The 19104-nt window shown below is 43.7% G+C and overlaps 1 protein-coding gene across 1 annotated transcript in view; it reads left to right on the forward strand.

The window, feature by feature from the left end:
* The window catches only part of LOC113033786 (zinc finger SWIM domain-containing protein 6), a 49848-nt gene extending 31624 nt beyond the window's left edge, over positions 1-18224 (forward strand). Inside the window, exons 6-14 of the mRNA XM_026187888.2 lie at positions 877-1047; positions 1210-1356; positions 1958-2104; positions 2790-3050; positions 4227-4362; positions 12724-12881; positions 13035-13198; positions 14142-14223; positions 14336-18224. Of these exons, the coding sequence (XP_026043673.1) occupies positions 877-1047; positions 1210-1356; positions 1958-2104; positions 2790-3050; positions 4227-4362; positions 12724-12881; positions 13035-13198; positions 14142-14223; positions 14336-15201 (2132 nt within the window). The 3' untranslated portion in view covers positions 15202-18224. The remainder of the gene's footprint in view (positions 1-876; positions 1048-1209; positions 1357-1957; positions 2105-2789; positions 3051-4226; positions 4363-12723; positions 12882-13034; positions 13199-14141; positions 14224-14335) is intronic.
* The last annotated feature ends 880 nt before the right edge of the window (positions 18225-19104 follow it).

Below are 19104 nucleotides of genomic sequence, written 5' to 3' on the forward strand. Positions count from 1 at the left end.
TCTCAAGTTTGCTGTCAAAATGAACACGGCCTTGCCTCTCGCCCCTCCGTGACCCTGATTCGGACAAGGAGAAGAAGATGCTTTCTTTTAACGATCGATTCAAAAATGAACAAGAAAAAAGAAAGTGTTTTTTTTTTTTTAAATCATGATGTCAGCAGAGAAGTTCAATTTCATATTGGTGTGACTCATATTCGGTTTATTTAAAATGAATTAAAAATTGTAAATCAAAGAATTGTTGCCTCACTGTGAAAGGGCTCAGGAGCTTTGGCTACAGGGTGGGCGTATGTGTGTGTTCGCTTATCAGTCTGTCTCTATCCAGTATTTGTCCTAAAAGATAATTTTACACAGGCAGCAATTCCAAGCTAAAAGAGCCACGCATGTGCTGGAGATGAAACAACAGATTTCCATTTTTTTTTTCTTTTCCTGTTTGTTTTCATACACATTTTATTTTCTTACAAGATGGACAAAACAAAAGAAACAGAGAAAAACCGCGTCGACGATAAATCTCAACTCAACAACGAGAAGTACAATTCCATACATTAACCCAACAACTGCAAAAACACAATAATTTTCCTGCCCCACATAATTGCTGTGTGAATCCGGTCTGCTGGAGTCGAGAGGAGGCCGCTTAGATTGTTTGCTTTCCGGCTTTAAAACACCACAGCAGATTTTCTGTGGTACACAAGCCAGATCAAGCTGCCAATCTTCCGAGTGATGGTTTTTTGTTTTTTTTGGGGCGGAGCAATTATGCTTATGTCAAAAAATTAAGCTATTGAAATGCTAGGGCTGTCTTTTAAGACAAAAAGAAGTCCACAAATTATCGAGCGTTTGGCTGTTATCCATCTTTTTCTCACCTCACCTTTCCTTCTCCTTCAGAGATGCGCCCCCACAGGACTGTGTTCACACGGGCCATCGAGGCCTGCGACCTGCACTGGCAGGACCGACACCTCCAGCACATCATTGCCAGTGACCTCTACGCCAACTACTGTTACCATGACAACCAGGAGGGTTCTCTCTTCGACTCACGTGGTTGGCCCTTATGGCACGGTGAGTGTGTGGGTGTGTGTGTGTGGGTGTGTGTGTGTGTGTGTGTGTGGAGGTGTGAGTGAGCACGTGCCAGAAAAGTTATTTATACAGAGTGAGCCGAACTGAGATTGTCCAGGAGGTGAGAGAAAAACGCTGGTTTTAAAACTTCTGTCTTTCCCTCAGAGCATGTCCCAACAGCCTGCGCCAGGGTGGACGCCCTGCGTTCCCACGGTTACCCGAGAGAAGCCCTCCGTCTGGCCATCGCCGTGGTCAATACGTTACGAAGGCAACAGCAGAGGCAACTGGAGCACTTTCGTAGGCACAAGAAAGGTGAAACTAAATTGCGGTATTCAAGCCTTATTTATTTTTTTATTCTCAGAATCCAATTTGGCAGCAAACCATTCTTGGAAACTCACTAATTACCTACAAACAACACCAGCTCACTGTGATATCATATATAATGCCTAATAATCTCAAAGGAAAATTTAAAAAGGAACAAGCCAGAAATGCTTTCAGTTCCTGTGAATCCTTTTGCCTCCGTAAAGTGTAACTTCTAAACATCTAATTACTCTTGCCAAACTTCAGAGTAGATGAGCTCTTCATGCAAGGTACTGAAAAATAACAAATACTCATGCCATTGCTGAGATATGGTCTGTATTGATTTTTGGTAGTTTATGGGGCCTATCGCTGCTGTTTCTTAATCAGGTATGGATGACAGCTCTGTGCATATTAGTTTTCATACCCTTGCGCATTTCACTTTAAGGGGTGGAAGAATTAAGATGAGGTCTTGCTGGGACAGACAGTGGTTATTTGTGTGTATATGTGTTAATATGCTGTTCAGCTTGCAGAGGCTAATGATGTGCATTATTACTTTAAGATGTTGTCAGTTTTTGCACTGAGACGTGTCCCCGTTTGCTTTGTCCTTTTCTAGAGTTGCTCCATAAAGGCCACACTTCCATAACCAACATGGAGGGCTGGGTGGGGCATCCCCTGGATCCCATTGGCACCCTGTTCAGCACCCTAACAGAGTCAGGACGAGTGGGCGAGGAGGGCTCTAACACCTGCTTAGACCTCTCAGGTACTGCTGGTTTATGGAAACTGGCCTCTTAAATAGCTACAAAAAAACCCCACACACATCAAAATGCGACTTTATCGTATTCTTTATTCATCCCACACCCTTTTACAAAGTGATTCATGTGTCTGTCTTTATGTATCTACATGGAAAAATCAGCTACTACACACAAACAAGTCATGAAAATACAGATGTTTTTGTGTAATTTAGCACAGATGTTTGTTCTAATTCTATAGGACTGATTTTTAACATGAGATAGGAAATTTATACTCTCCATGTATATTTCTATCTCATCGATTATAGTGGAGTAATTTTTAGTCTATACAAAGCATAGTTTAAGTGTAGCTTCACCTTCACTCTCTTTGTCTTATTCTTCACCATGTTTTTCAAATTCTCCTCGCCTACTCTCTGCGATTGCTCCGTCCCTCGGTGCGTCTCCTGCTTACAGAAATAGCCCACTCCTCTGAGGAAGAGCAGCGAACAGAGGAATGCTCCTAAGGGGTCGATCTTTATTTTGGGTGGTCACTGGATTAAGACCTGCACTGTGTGACGAACACAGTGTGTTTTTCACAGGAGACGGACTCCTCTATTGTTCAGCGCCTCAGAGAATTACACAAACGTTCCCAGCCAGTTTATGCTGACTCATTTCTTCTCATCTGCCTCTTTGTCTTCTCCTTTTCCCTCTTCATAGATTGCTCCAGCGTTGTAAGCCGAGCGGACCTCCAGCGGATGCCCGTGCAACGATTGCTGGGGGACGGCGAATCGTACGTGGCGCTGGCCGTGGAGACCGCTCTGATCGGCCTAGGCCAGCAGCGGGTGATGCCCGATGGGCTGTATGCTCAAGAAAAGGTGTGTCGCAATGAAGAGCAGCTCTTGGCCAAGCTGCAGGAAGTGGAACTGGACGACTCCCTGGTCAAAATCTTCCGTAAACAGGCCGTCTTCTTGCTGGAGGGTAAGAGAGATAACAGAATATATTCCAACTATACTTTTGTTTTGGTTTGGTTTTTTTAAATTTACATTTAAATGGTTGCTCCCAACGTGGTCAAGTGGGTGTGTGCTCCTCCTGTCCACATGATAAAGTGTGCTGAGGCAGCACTGAACTCCAGCATGCTGTATGGGTGAATGAGAGATAAAGTCTAAAGCTCTTTTCATAAGTGTAACCTGTTTACAATTTACTTTTTTTCACCATATTTCCCTATAGCTCTCTTTCTCTCTATATATAATATATATATATTTAAATCTATCTATATATAGGCACACCTCCTCCCTGTTCTTCCTCTACCTCCCACACACCAAGAGCCTACACATTCCTGCTAAAACAGGAAAAACACTTTTGACTCTGTCTCGCTATTTATTATCCTTTCATTTTGTGGTGCAAATAGAGGCTGAGCTGCCCTGGGCCAGACCAAAATGAGCTCTTTACACAGTAACACCAGGGGTATTGTGTCAGCACACATATATGCGTGCACGCACACCAGTGTGTACATTCACAGGAGTGAAGCTAGAGCAGAATGGGGTTTGGTTATGGGAAAACGAGAAGGAGGAAGAGGAGGAGGGGGGGTGCGGTGGTGGCTCATCCCTGAGGGCCCAGCCCAGTCAAACTCTACTCCAATCCCCACCCAAACCCCAACCCTGCCTCATCCCTGGCGCGACCACCCACCTCTGGCTCCGTTACTAATAGAGCACCGGGCTCCGAGGCCTCTGTGGGTCCCTGGAGACTGCAGCCGCGCCACTGTGTGATGTGGTCTGTGGCTTAGAAGCCTGTTGGGGTTTAAAATAACCCACCAGAGATGAGGGGGGAAGCACAGGAAGAGGGGGAGGGAAGGAAAAGTGTGAGGCCAAGGCTGCACACACGGCCATATGGTTTTTGACGTCAAAGTTTGTTTTAATGCCGCGTGGCTTCACTGCTTCCTGGCTACGAGGGACAGACCAGATAAATCACTCGTCAGTGTGCAACAGGAAAATAATGACTTAATGTGCAGCAATACCAGAATGTGTTAATTGTATGGTATATATTATAAAATATAATAACTTGAGGACACACTTCTTCCTCCTGTGTGTTCCATAGCTAAAAAGGACCCACTTTTCTCGGTGTGTTTATATTGTTTTCTTGTGCTTTTTGTCACAGCTGGTCCGTACTCTGGCCTCGGAGAGATCGTCCACAGAGAAAGTGTCCCCATGCACACCTTCGCCCGCTATCTCTTCACCTCTCTCCTACCTCACGACGCTGAACTGGCGTACAAAATTGCACTGAGAGCCATGCGGTAGGTCTCCTGTGTTTGTGTGGGCTTGTTTCCGTAATCATGTCAAAACCTTGTAAATCAGATTTTTACCAGCTGTGACAGCAGGTCTCGCTTTGTTTTCACTTTGTGCATCTGCGTGTGTGCGTGCATGTGTGTGTGTGTGTGTGTGTCTCCGTCTGTGCCATGTCATCATGGCAGAATGTGATCCTGGGCACCTTCTTTAACTATTACCAAAGCTTGGCAGGTGTTTATATGTCTGTCTGTGGATGGGTTTTGTCAACATGATGGTGTCATAAACATGCAAGGGACAGCTATGAAACTTTACAGGTGTAGTTAAGGTGACTATTGAGGAGAAGATAAGAGATAAGATAAGATAGAACTTTATTAATCCCTCGGGTGGGTTCCTCTGGGAAATTCGACTTCCAAAAAGCACAGCAACGACCGAAGTTACAGTTACAGAATATTATATATATATATATATATACACACACACACACACACACACACACACACACACACACACACACACACATATATATAAATACAGAAACAAATATAAATAAAATATACAAAGGGGATAAATAGAATAAATAGGAATAAAAAATAAAAATACAAGTGAATTGCACATTTCAAGTATTGAGTCTATTGCACTGTTGACTATTTACAAAAAGTATTGCACAAGGTATTGTACAGTGAGGTGAAGAGGCACTACAGCTTAGTTGTTCCCCCCTCCTTTGTCCTCCTGTTTCCCCTCCCTCTCCCCTCCAGAGAGGAGTTAAACAGTCTGATGGCGTGTGGGACAAAGGAGTTTTTAAGTCTGTTAGTTCTTGTCTTGGGGAGAAGCAACCTGTCACTGAACAGACTCTTCTGATTGTTTATGGCCGTGTGCAGAGGATGCCCAGCATTGTCCATAATGTCCATCAGTTTCTTTAATGTCCTTTTCTCTGCCACTGTCACCAGAGTGTCCAGCTTCATGCCGACCACAGAGCTAGCCCTCCTGATCAGTTTCTCCAGCCTGGATGAGTCCTTCTTTGCTGTGCTGCTCCCCCAGCACACCACAGCATAGAAAAGTACTCCAGCAACCACTGACTGGTAAAACATCCTCAGGAACTTCCTGCAGATGTTAAAAGACCTCAGCCTCCTGAGGAAGTACAGTCGGCTTTGGGCTTTTTTATACAGGTGCTCTGTGTTGCATGACCAGTCCAGTTTATTGTCCACCCACAGCCCGAGGTACTTGTACTTGTTGACCACCTCCACCTCCTCCCCCTCTATCTGAACCGGCAGTGGACCTTCTCTGGACCTCCCGAAGTCCACAACCAGTTCCTTAGTCTTTGAGGTGTTGAGTTGCAGGTGGTTTGTGTGACTCCATGCGACAAAGTTCCTCACCAGACTTCTGTACTCCTCTTCCTGATCATCCCAGATACACCCCATGATGGCCGTGTCATCTGCAAACTTCTGAATATGGCATAATTCAGAGTTGTAGCAGAAGTCAGAGGTGTACAGGGTGAAGAGAAGAGGGGACAGCACAGTTCCCTGTGGTGCTCCTGTGCTGCTGACCACTGTGTCAGACGTGATGTCCTTCAGCCTGACGTACTGTGGTCTGTCGGTGAGGTAGTCGGAGATCCAAGCCACCAGGCAGGGGTCCACCTCCATCCTGTTCAGTTTTTCCTGAAGCATACAGGGCCGGATGGTATTAAAGGCACTGGAAAAGTCAAGAAACAGTATCCTGACCGAGCCTTCTAGAGAAGGCTCTAGATGTAGAGAGGCCCTGTTTGGACTCTCAAATAAAACTTTTTTGAGCTTTGGAGATTTCCTATGAAGTAATGAGTAAAACAATCAGAGATGGAGCAGTGCCCCACGCTCTAATAGGAGCTGTTGTGGGAGAGAAAAACTGGTGATCGTGAAGCAGTAGCATCCATGTTAGCATCCATGGCCACAGTTACCACTCAGTGATGATCCTGAGTGTGTTTTACAGATTTCTGAAAAACAAATGAGCTTACCTGTGCAGCACACTAATATGTGAACAGCTGAATATTGGTATGCACGCCCCAACCCACTATATGATGTATCCTCACATCCTGTATAACCATAAAATATTTACGTGCGGCTTATAAATGGTAAAATGGACTGATGCTCATGTAACACTTTTCTACTCTGCGGACTCAAAGCACTTTTTACTACAAGCCACTCTTATCCATTCACACACACACCCATACAGCGCTCTATTCTAAGCACTGTCTGACGATCACACACACTGGTGGGGAAATTACGGTTCAGCTGTGGTAGTGCATTGGCGTTGGCTGCCCGTCTACCTGCAGAGAGCATCTGTTGTCAGATGGGGGCAGTGTCAAAAATATGTGGCGTAACTGCTCTGTGGGATACTCTTATTTGTGCTGTTGTTGGTCCGTCAGTCTGAAGCTGTAACGTGCGATTTGGTGTTCACTAACCTCCCCGAGGATATGACGATGCAAACTGCATGAGCCAGCGATTCACCAACCTTCTGATTCATAGACGACCTAGTCACCCTCGCTTAAAATCTGAGTGAGGATTGAAGCGATTTGAGAAAAAAAAATCTCCTCAAGTTTAAGATCCCTCCTATTTGTGCAAGCTTGTCTTCAAGCTTTAAAGCTTGTAATGTCTGCAGCTCAGTGTGCGTCTGTGTTTTGAAGGGAATTCCACGCTGTTTGCTGGCCTGTGCGTTGTCCGTGTGATCTCTCTATATTAAGCTCCTGTGTGTATTCATCTGTGGACAATGTGGACATGTGTATGTACGTTAATCAGTCTGCGCTGCTGTGTTTTGATGTTGTGACTAGTGGGAGCTGGATCAGTGAATATTAATTACATTAATGAGAGTATAATTAGTGTGGCTGTAATGAGGAGGATTCACACACGCACACACTTATGCACACACACGCACACACAAACACATGCATATGCCGAGCCAACGGGGAGAGGACACAGAGGAGGAAGATGTTTGTTATGTTTCTACAAACCTAAGCCTTGCGAAGTCCATCACTGTAAAACTAGCAAATGATTTGTGAACGACTAAAAATGAAGCGATTCTTGTTCTTCTTTTTAACTTTTTCGGGTTCTCGTGATGTGTCACAGTTGGCCGAACGGAGAACTAAAAGACAAGAAGCGCATCCCTTGCACCTTTCTACAGTTAACCATTTAGAGGCGTCAGGATGTAAATAACACACTTACAAAACCAAAACGAGATGGTTTGGATTTCTCAGTGTGGTTTCAAGGTTGCAAATCCAGCTGGTGTGTCCCTTCCATTCCCTCTAAACCCAAGTCCCAAGCCTGTTTTCCCTGAGTCAGCCACTCCCTTCCCTCCCTTGCTACTTCCCGTCACCTTTTTTTTTTTTTTTTTTTTTTGTTTCCTTCTCCTCCGCTCCTCCATCCTCACTCCTTTGGCGTGAATGCGTCGATTTAGAATAATACGGCCACTTATGGGTGCTCCTGGGAGCCAGGGGTGTCTACTCAGCACATAATGAATGTGTGTAATGTAGCGTAGTGTAATGTGATAGCATATACCTTCCCGCTCCCACGGGACGGTGGACAGTTAAATATAGAGGAGGAGGTAAAGTAACCAGGGCTATTTTAATGGACCTATTATAACACTATCATTGATACAAGGAGAGAGAAAGAAAGTCTAGCTCTCTCTCTCTCGCTCTCTTGTACACACACACTCTCTCTCACACACTTTTTTTCTTTCTACTTGCATTCTCGATTTTTCTCCTCTGTCACAGTTGCTCTTAAAACGGCTTTTTTGCAAATGAGAGGAAGTCAGACTGCCTCCATGTGTGCATGCATATCCATGAGAGTATTTTAAAGTGCCTGGGAGTTTATGTGTCTTGGATGAGGTTAATTAAAGTGTGTAAGAGCAGCATATGCCGTGCAATGGCTCGACGTTAGCGGCCAACACAAAAACAGAGAAGCTGCCTACTAGTTCAGGGGCTGCCCAGAATTTGACTGCAGCCACAGAGGAAGAAGAGGAAGAAGAAAGAGAAGAAGAAGCTCACTGCCTCTCCAGAGACGGTGCTTATCTCAACTCTTTTGGAAGCCAAAGAAACAAATCCCAGTCGCCTGTTATCATATGTGATTTCCATATGAGATATGAGCCTTCCAATGCTAATGACTCTGGATCTTCGCTGTAATCCACAACCTTTGATCCTCTGCATAATCCATAATCTTTGAATATAAAGTACTCTATATCACGATTGCCGTCTGAGGATAAGATGAGACTGATACATCACCAGTGCACACAGGTAGCAGCCATCATTTCAGTCGGGACCACTTTATTCCAAAGACGATTATTATTTCCAGACGGGGGGGAAGGAGAAAGACCTGTGGTGCACAACACAGCAGGCATTGGTGATATGACATCGTCAGACGTGGCATGATAAGGACGAGCTGGGATCAAGGCGGGCTGCAAAGCGGCTTGCATGAGCAACAGTTGACAGAACGTTAGAGCAGTTTAAATTGTATACCCTATATGAGATTCTGTTAGCGCTGTGTGATAATGCAAATTTTGGTATAGAGCTGATAACAAGTGAATACATGGCCAGTATTACCGATACTATTACCGATACTTTAAACCTATAAAGCACTGATCATGACTGTGACCTGGAATGTAAATGTGCCTATGGATATTTGGTTAGATCCGCCTACCTCTAGATGTTTCAGTAGGACACACAGAAGCGTATCAGCTGATGTCGTGTGACATTGAGATCTACTGTTAACAGCTAATGTGCCTTACCCAATGCTTTGGTGGCTTTTTTCTTTAGTCTGCATAGTAAAACCCCTATCTAGTCTCTCTTTTTTTTTTTTTTACATGACTTTCAGATTAAGATGCTGGGAATCATTGATGTGGGACATGTAAACAGCGCAATACTATCGTGCTGGTCCCAGTGAAAGAAATAGACGTAAACCACACTGCCAAAAGAAATACTAGTAATGTAATGGGTTGATTTCCCTTTGAAATATAATGTTTTATACAATACAATTTTACTATCAGTCAGTGAAATCTTTAAGTCTGTCCCTTGTTGCCTTCTACCTCTGCATATAATATTTTACTGTCTGTCCACACAAAGCTATAAAGAATCACCACTACACAAACTCTCACACACGTACAGGCAGTGTATTTGCAATCACTTTGCTCATGCACATGTGTTTATTGTATTGTATGAAATTTATTGAACAATATAAAGAAACATGCTCATCTGTGAGTTGCAGAAAATTCAAGTGCACGGAAATAAACAAACCTCTCGAGAATGATATTTTAAACACAGATTTTCATGTGACTGCGACAGTGATGACTTTAATGTAGAACATGTTCCTCAAAAAGCATCACTCAAAGCAAATGTCGTTTTTAGCATCCTAGGCTCCTGACGGCTAAAATATCTGCTCATCTCGTTCATGTATGACTTCATCCCTGCTGCCAGGTGTTCTGCAGGTTTTATCCCACAGGAGTTTGTGTATGGTCTTCCACCGGATGTGTCACTTAGCTGATAGATGTGCGCTTGATAAATTCTGGAAGTGAAGGGTGTTTACAGTCAAAGGGGGAACAGAGAAAGAGGTAAAGAGGTCAGTAGTCATGGTGATGCAGACCAGAAACCCAAAGGGCCTCAGGATTTAGGTAAAACCTGCACGCACTGCTTTTTATCATTGTATCCTTGCAGCTTTTCTGCAAAGCGTTACGCATTTCATTCTTCTTACATGGGCACGTGAATGTGTGACCCTAAACGCTGGTTTACCCATCACTGCCTCGTCACAGGCTCCTCTTCTGTAATCTGTTGCCAGCTGCCTCCACGTTGACTGTATTGCATATTTCTGCCCCTTTCAGATGTGACAGCGTGCTACAGTGCCGCAGGAGACATTTGACACCAGAGCGACAAACCCTTCTCACTGACCCTCACAGGAATTGATTGCCTCTTACCGATCACTCTGTTTCTTTTTAGATAATATATTTATACGCAATTACTTCAAACCATGGCAAACCTGTAAAGAACCGTTTGTTACAGTTTTTTATTATACTGTAAGCACACAGTAAATTGGTGTTGGATTTAGATGTGCAGCATTTTGCACTAATTATATTAGCTGGCTGGGATTAAACTGTACTTGTGGTTGGATTGAATACTTTGGAGAAGTTCATGAGGGTTCATTTACCTCTCCTACATTGAGGTATTCTTCAGCAAATCCAGGTCCTTAAGCACCCATCCGATGCAAGTACTCGGCTCTCTGGTGAACACCAAACAAAAGCAGGAATGTTGATGAGGCCTCCATCTTTATCCAAGGCATTTTTTTTTTTTTTGCTTTGCTTTGCTGCACCCCAGGAATCTTCCAGAAGGTCCCAGTGTGGCAAAAGCTTTTAGCAGCTCTTAAGCTTTGTGTGGAATGAATCCGGCTGTTGCTAGGGCTTCCAAACATCTCCATTTTGCACCAAGTGTCAGCGTTCACACTTGCGTGCATCTCAACTGGGTTTTTGACACCTTCTGTCTCTGAGAAACGAGCTCCGCCGGTGCCCTCTTGGGCGAAACGGAGCGAAGACGAGGCTGTTTTTGTACATGCCTTTACTCGGGTGGCAGCGGTATCACATGCACCTTGCTCTGAAATTGAAACTGGCATTTAGCATTACATTGCTTTTACTGGGCTGCTTTGATGTGTTTTCAAAAGGGCAGGTGTGTGTGTGTGTGTGTGTGTATCTGATCTTGTGTGTGCGCGCGTGCGTGTGTATGCTCTGGGTTTTTTCATTGATGTGTGTTGGTATTTGTTTGATGTGTGTCCAGCCTTACGGGGCTAGAAGGTGAATTCCTTAATTTCCCCATGGACTCAATTAGCTTTGTGATTGGCTGAGAGAAGGCCAGGTTGCGCTGTCTTCTGAAGGAAAGAAGACCTTTGAAACTGAGGTGGGAGGGAAGAGAAGTGAAGCAGAATAGGAGATGAGCCGGCCACAGTGGTAACTGTGTTGTGCTCGTGGCTCTTGTGAAGACTTGGCCCTGTCAGTATTATTATAATGAGAGACAGAAACTAGTGAAGCTCCTCCATCCACTAGCAGGTGTTGCATGGCTCTGACTTCATTATGACCAATTAGAGTGAAGAAAATACTAATTATACCATGGTTTCTAGGTGATTAAATACTAGGTTGAAAGTAAATTGCTGGGAGAGGCTAACTGTAATCCCCCTGTGTCGACTGAAGTCATTTTGATTTTGAAGTGACTTTCAGGCATTCATAATGAAGCCCTTTTTTTTTCTCTCAGTACAGTATTCTGTTTGCTTGTTACAGTATGGAGGAAAAAAGGGGTTTCATTGATGATGATTCACGGACCTTTGTTGTCTAATTTCTCTTCACTCTTGTAGTTCTTTAATTTAGTGTTTTTGAGTTTAATATTCTTAATTAACTGAAATACACTTAGTTCTCCAGACTTCTTGAAAGACATTCCAAGCTCCTCTTTGGATGTTGGCTGTCTTTTGGTCCGTTTTCTGTCAAGATGATCCTACACTGTTTCAGTAAAGGTCCGGGCTCTGGGGAGGTCAGTCCATGACTGATAGTTTCCCATTGTTTGTTTTTCATTCCATGCATGCTGTTATTGCATTGGCAGCGTGTTTGGGATCATCGTCATGCTGAAAAGTAAAGCTGTTGTCAGTTACAGGCTTTCCAGATGGTATTGCATGGAGGATTAAAACCTGATGGTACTTTTCTATGTTCATAATTTCACCATTTTTGATAAGATCCCCAGCACCACTGGCTGAAATGCAGCCCCAAATCATGACAGAGCCTCGTACATGTTTTACGGATGGCTGTAGACACTGTTGTCCTCCATATATACCATTAATGATTTGAAACTCATCGCTCTATAAAACCTGTTGCCACTGATTTTTCAGTCCACTTCTTCTTCCACTTCTTCTCCCTGTTTCCTTTCCTTAAGACTTGCTTCTTGACTGGGTGACTGCCCAAAACCCACCTCTGGGTCTCGTGTCAGTGATGATAGTGTTCATCTACTGCTTCTTCCATTGTTCTCCACTTTCCTCATCATTTTTAAAGGCATACTGTACTCCTTTGACACTTTTTTTTTGCAAATTATTTTGTTGCTACAAAAATACTGCTCTTTGCTTAGTTTCCTCTAAATATATTCAGGCATAAGGATGGACTAAATCTGAGTGAAAAAGCAGCCAGTGTCCAAAGAAAAACTTGGAGACCTGGAGAAATATTGCTCAAGACCACTTTAGAAAAGTCTGGCTTCTTGAAAGCAAACTATAAAGAAATAAGGGGTGGCTCAAGACTCAAGACTCTACTTAATATTTATGTATTTAATTGAAGTACATAATTCTCCACAGAATATCTTTAATAATTGTGCTGTGGGTCTGTTTCTCCGTCAGGTTGCCGGTGTTGGAGTCGACGGCATCATCCGGTGACCTGTCGCGACCTCACCACATCGTGTCCGTAGTGCCCAACCGCTACCCGCGCTGGTTCACCCTGAGCCACATAGAGTCCCAGCAGTGTGAGCTGGCCTCTACCATGCTCACTGCTGCCAAAGGTGCACAGATATTTGCACAATTACAGATCCCGCCATTAACTTTCCTAATGTTGACGTACTATTAGTAACACAACACATGCGTTTGCATGTATACAGGTAGGGGTAGCAGTAATTTCTGTGCAATTATAAACTATTTCTGTGTTTGTACCACAGGCGACAGTCGCAGGCTGGAGACGGTCCTGGAGTCCATCCAGAAAAACATTCACTCCTCGTCTCACATCTTCAAACTGGCGCAGGACGCGTTTAAGATTGCCACGCTCATGGACAGCCTGCCTGATATAACACTTCTCAAAGTCTCTCTGGAGTTAGGACTGCAGGTATGCTTTTTTTTTTTTTTTTTTTTTAAGTGTACTTCTGTGAATTTATTTTCACCTTTTAGTGGAAGTCAGGTTGTAAATTTCCATGGCACACCTTTGTTTAAAAAAAAAAAAAGCCTAATAATACATCCACATGTGTATGTGAAGGTAATATTCTACTTATACCAAGCCGCTGTTCACTTGTATCTTTGAGTAGAGATATATTGGATCATTTTCTTACAAGAAAAGCTTGTAGCTCTGGAGGATGACATTAACCCTGTACATCACAAGGGTTTAGTTATCTTGGGTCAGTAAAAGGATTTTACCCTGATGTTCATGAAACAGAATTTGACATTATTGTCTTGGAATACAAGAAGATTACCTGGAAACGGCATTTACACTATAGGGTGCTCTTAATCCTGTAAAATAGCTCCATTATATGACGAGTGTAGAGGAATCAGAAAAGATATTGTAACAGATCTGTATCTGTGGATCCTTTGGTTTCCTGAATATTTAATTCTAGATGGAACAGCACTGCAATGCTATTTTCTAAGGGGCCTTTATTTTGTGCACCTCAGGGAGGAGAATGAGCTTTTGAGAGGTGATGCTTGGTAAATGTCACAATATTGTTCATTATGTTTTTTCACCTTATTCGCCTTTGCAGACTTTAATAAATTATTTATAGATTTACCTTGGATTATATATTTGTAAAGGTATTCACTTTGATGGTTTTCCTGTGGGCCTTTCCCCCCAAGGCTGTTGCAAAATGTACCACAGTCTTTTCCGCCACAGTTCTAGTGCGTCGTTGAAGTTACAGTTGAACTGGTTACAGGAATATTTATAATACTCTTCAGCGGTAATGGTAGATATAGCTCATCTTCCCTGTGCATTTTAATGCTTTACATGTCTGATCAGTAACTCACCTTTCATTCCCTCCTGCTCCATCATTTTTCACCTTCCTCAGGTGATGAGAATAACTCTGTCCACATTAAACTGGAGGAGGAGAGAGATGGTTCGCTGGTTAGTCACATGTGCCACTGAAGTTGGTAAGCCACGCTCTCCGCTTAAATTGGTGTTTTTCAGCTGTTTTAAGGATTATTATTAGCTTCTGCTCTATATCTCTCTTCACATCTATTCATGCCTCGATGTGTGCCCCAGGTGTGTACGCACTGGATAGCATCATGCAGAGCTGGTTCACCCTCTTCACCCCCACGGAAGCCACCAGTATCGTGGCCACCACTGTCATGTCCAACAGCACTATCGTCCGCCTGCACCTGGACTGCCACCAGCAGGAGAACCTGGCTTCATCTGCTCGCACCCTCGCCCTACAGTGTGCCATGAAGGACCCCCAGAACTGCGCCCTCTCCGCTCTCACGCTCTGCGAAAAGGACCACATTGCCTTTGAGACAGCCTACCAGATTGTACTGGACGCGGCGGCGACAGGAATGAGCTACACGCAGCTGTTCACTATTGCGCGCTACATGGAACACCGTGGGTATCCAATGAGAGCGTACAAGCTGGCGACGTTAGCGATGGCCCACCTGAACCTCAGTTACAACCAGGACACGCACCCGGCCATCAACGATGTGCTGTGGGCCTGCGCGCTCAGCCACTCGCTGGGGAAGAACGAGCTAGCGGCCGTAATCCCCCTGGTGGTCAAGAGCGTCAAGTGCGCCACTGTGCTGTCTGACATTTTGCGGCGGTGCACGCTGACCACGCCGGGCATGGTGTCGGCGCTGCACAGCCGCAGGAATTCTGGGAAGCTGATGTCGCTGGACAAAGCGCCGCTCAGGCAGCTGCTGGACGCAACCATTGGGGCCTACATCAACACCACACACTCACGGCTCACGCACATCAGCCCGCGCCACTATAGCGAGTTCATCGAGTTCCTGGGGAAGGCCCGGGAGACTTTCATGATGGCTCACGACGGACACATTCAGTTCACCCAATTCATAGACAACCTGAAACAGATCTACAAGGGCAAAAAGAAACTAATGATGCTAGTGAGGGAGAGGTTCGGCTGAGGGCGAGGCCGAAGGGGAGGTGGTGAAAAAGCCCGCCCCTCCCCGCCCTCCTCCCACTCTAGTACTTTTCTATTAACTTGAGTCTGCCTTTTGAACTTCTTTTTGGACTGATTAAAAATAGACAAGTAAAAAAAAGAGGGATGCGACTTGTAGAATGAAGCAAAAAAGAGAAAGGAAAAGATGACAAAAAAATCAACAGAGCCACACGCGGTATTATTGTTCTTGCTGTTGTTATTGTCATAAACATTATTACTATTATTATTATTAATAATAATATTATTACTACTATGTGTACAGAAGTGTTTTTATTTTTCAGAAGAGAGGAAATTTGTCACATTGTGAATGTTGTGTGTATTTCTCTACATGTGTGCGAGACGAAAACGAAAGCGAAACGGCTTTTTTTTTCTTTACGTTCCTTTCCGTTCCTCTAATGATTTAAAGCATCTCTCCCCCCCCCCCCCCCCCCCCCCCCTCCCGTTTCAGTGTATATTGAGTTACATGTTGTCAAGTGGCTGAAGCCCTTCTACAATGGCGCTCATGTTAAAAAAGAAAAAAAAAGAGGAAAAAAACACAACAAAAAAAAAAGAAAACTTGGTATCCTCAAAGAGAAACTAAGGCTTTAAAAAAAACACACTCAAAACACACAGAGCACCTCCCTCTGTCCACGCCCTCACCGGCGGGCGCTGGCCAGCACTGCACAGCTTAGCTCGGCTCGGCACAGCTTGGGTTAGCACTGAAAGAAAAGCTGCCATCAGCATTTTCTCCAGACACAGCAGCAGTAGCAGCAGAAGCAGCAGCACTGGAGCAGCCATTAGTTTTCTCTGGGTTCCAGGCATTAGTTTCATTATACACAACAATGCTCTCAGCTAACTTGTGTTGTTGATATTGTTATAATCTCACCCACCTCCATAATGAGTACCTGTTCCAGACAGAAGACAGTAATGCAGGCGCTATAGACAAAGATAATGAGTATTCTTGTTATAGCTTCAACTACTTCAAGCTGAAGCAGAACCCCAGAGGCAGACGACTACCTCATGATACGGTATTGAACTGCTCCCAGATATATATTTTTTCTTCTTTTTTTATTTGCTATCGTGATTGTTATCGTCTATGATAGCTGACAGTGTTAATTAAACAGGGGGATTCATCAGTGAGACCGAGGTTATGAGGAAGCTTCAGATTCCCGCTAAGTGTTTCTGCCCTTGGCTCTGCTGTACGTCATTGCTCTGGCATCGGTACTTGCACCCCCCTCTCCAAAAAGCTTCAACACACACGCGCGCGCACACACACACACACACACACACACACACACACACACACACACACACACAACATGTGTCAGTATATCAGTCCACTCTCATCTATATACAGCCGCCATCATCGTGGTGTTTTCCGACTCGGCCAGTGTCACCTCCCTCTGTGCATGTGAATCATAGAAATTAGACTTTCTACTGTTATAGTTGATTGTGTGGAACCTTCAGTAATTGTCAGCCAGAACGTTCTCAGGGATTTCTCTACACAGGAAGAAACAACAACAAAAAAAGGCGGAACATACGAACAACTGAACTTCGAGGAGAAAAAGAAAGAAAGGAGAAAAAAAAAGACAAAAACACGACACAACATGAGCGAGCATTTATTGTACTCTGTATATATGCCATAGTATATGTCTGAATATGGAGGATCTGAAAGTATATGTTAACTAATTTATACAGAGTATTCTATGTAATGTGAAATACTTGAAGCCGCTGTAGTTTGCTCTCTCTCCCTCTCTCGCTCTTCATCTCTTTCTCCCTTTTTGCGCTTTTTTTTCTTTTCTTTTTTTTTCTTTTTTTGAGGGTGTGGGCTTTCCTCCCTCCCCTCCACTCTTTTGTAAAAAAACAACAACAACAAAACAGAACATATCAGAAGGACTCGACTGACCTTGTTGACAGCTTTTTGGACTCGCATGTGTTCACGCACGAGACGCTGGATCCTGTCAGAAATGTTGTTCCGCTGAGTGACGTGTAGAATGGGAAGAGAGGCAGACTACTCCACGCCAGTGGCGGATAAATGTTTAAAAACACGATACGTGATTTCATACTTAGTTATGCATGTAAGCTGTTGTAGTAGCCTAGATTTCCATGGGATCCTATTGGAAAAATACTATAATGTGCTTTATACAGGAGCTAATTGGCGAACAGAGCGTGTATTATGTGTCCAGCCTTACAGTCGTACATTTAAAAGGACATATTTTGCTGAGAACCTGCCTCATGTTCCAGTAATATATAATAACCGCGCAAGTAACTTATTAGTCATCAAACTCGACAATTCTGCACATGGACAAATGAGTGTCCTCAGCTCTCTCCTTCATTCCCTGCAGATTTTCCAGTGTCTCCACTGCAAAGTTCAAGCTGTCCCATCATTACCTGCCTTTTTACCTTCTCTCTCTCTCTCCTTCTTCTTCTCTTTTTTTTTTAATATCTCATTTTCTCTGCGTCTTTTTTCTATCTTGTGTTGATTAAAGATAAAAGCAGCCTTTTCTCTTGCCTTGTCTTAACGCTTTAAAGTAACCAAACAGAAGATCTATCTAACAACCAAACGCGTTCTAAGAGGGGAGAGACAACCAACCTTGGTCCCAGCTTTAGTGTCCTTAATTAGTAAGTGAATGGCTGTGTAACTGATGCTTTAACAAAGCAATTCCTCACGTGTGTTTGGTGGAAAAGTTGTCCAGTGTCTCTTGTTCTCTTCAGAAACAATTTCCTCTGAGTCTTTCTAGCTGTTTGTTTTATTTTATTTTAATTTTCTTGTTTTTTTTGTTTGTTTGTTTTTTGTTGATTTTGTTCGTGTAGGAATGTTCTGCTCTCCCATTTTATTTATTACAATGACCCATGTATACATGCTTATGAAATTAAGATTTGATACACCGATATCAATTTATTTATGTAACTAAATCACTGTTTTATAATCTTGTTAATGAGTCAATAATTGATTCTTTTGTTTTTTGTTTTTTTTTGTTTTAATAAAAGTTAGTTTTTTGAAATGTATATTTATTTCCTCTCAAAGTTGATTTTTTTTCTTTTATACTTACACCCTGCCAAAAACGGGAAGCATTTCTTTTATCTATTTATTTAATTTTTTATATGTTTTACAGCTGCACTTTTGTCTGAGAAGGTCTGTCGTAGATCATTATGTGACGCGGTCCCTGAGCATGACGGCGCGCGCTGCTCGGCGTATCGGCGAGAGACGATCAGTCAGGACGGTTCAGATCTCCATCAAACGGCGATGTCAGAAAAAGGCAGAGAGGGATCACTCTCGCTGGCAGCAGCTTTCACGCTGTCATCCCGGGCGAGCTGACGAAGAATGTGAAATGTATCAATTGATATTCCCATGGTCTTTGTAGCTTCTGTCAGGCAGCCAGGCTCAGCCAACCACAATAACCTGTTTACATGTATCCAACACTGACAGTGGTGCCACAGAATGACTAAATCAGTGTATGCAGTTTGTCAAGTATGTGCGTTTGTGCAGGCATGTTTTGGTGTGTGCTGCTCCTTGTTTGCATGCCTCTGCGTGCCTGCATGTATTTTAATGTGCATATGTGTGCACGTGTGTGTGTGTGTGTGTGTGTTAAGGTCTTTAGGGAGCGGATGGGAACAGGTGGTAGCTCCAGACTACAGGAGCTCCTGACAGCAGTAAGGTCCCCAGACTCCCAGCCCCTCATTAAACATTGACACAAAAACACTGCAACTGTCTGTGTGTGAACAGTAATGAAGCGCAGACGGCTACACTGGTATACACACTGCAACTTAGCACAGCACGAGCTTGCAGTCCGCATGTGTGTGTGTGTGTTTGTGTGTGTGTTGTCCATCTGTGTGCGCTCATTAATGAGGTGCATTTGTCTGTAGAGGTGTCCACTTAGATATTGAG

This window comes from Astatotilapia calliptera, chromosome 12 (assembly GCF_964374335.1).
Source record: "Astatotilapia calliptera chromosome 12, fAstCal68.1, whole genome shotgun sequence".
Lineage (NCBI taxonomy): Eukaryota > Metazoa > Chordata > Actinopteri > Cichliformes > Cichlidae > Astatotilapia > Astatotilapia calliptera.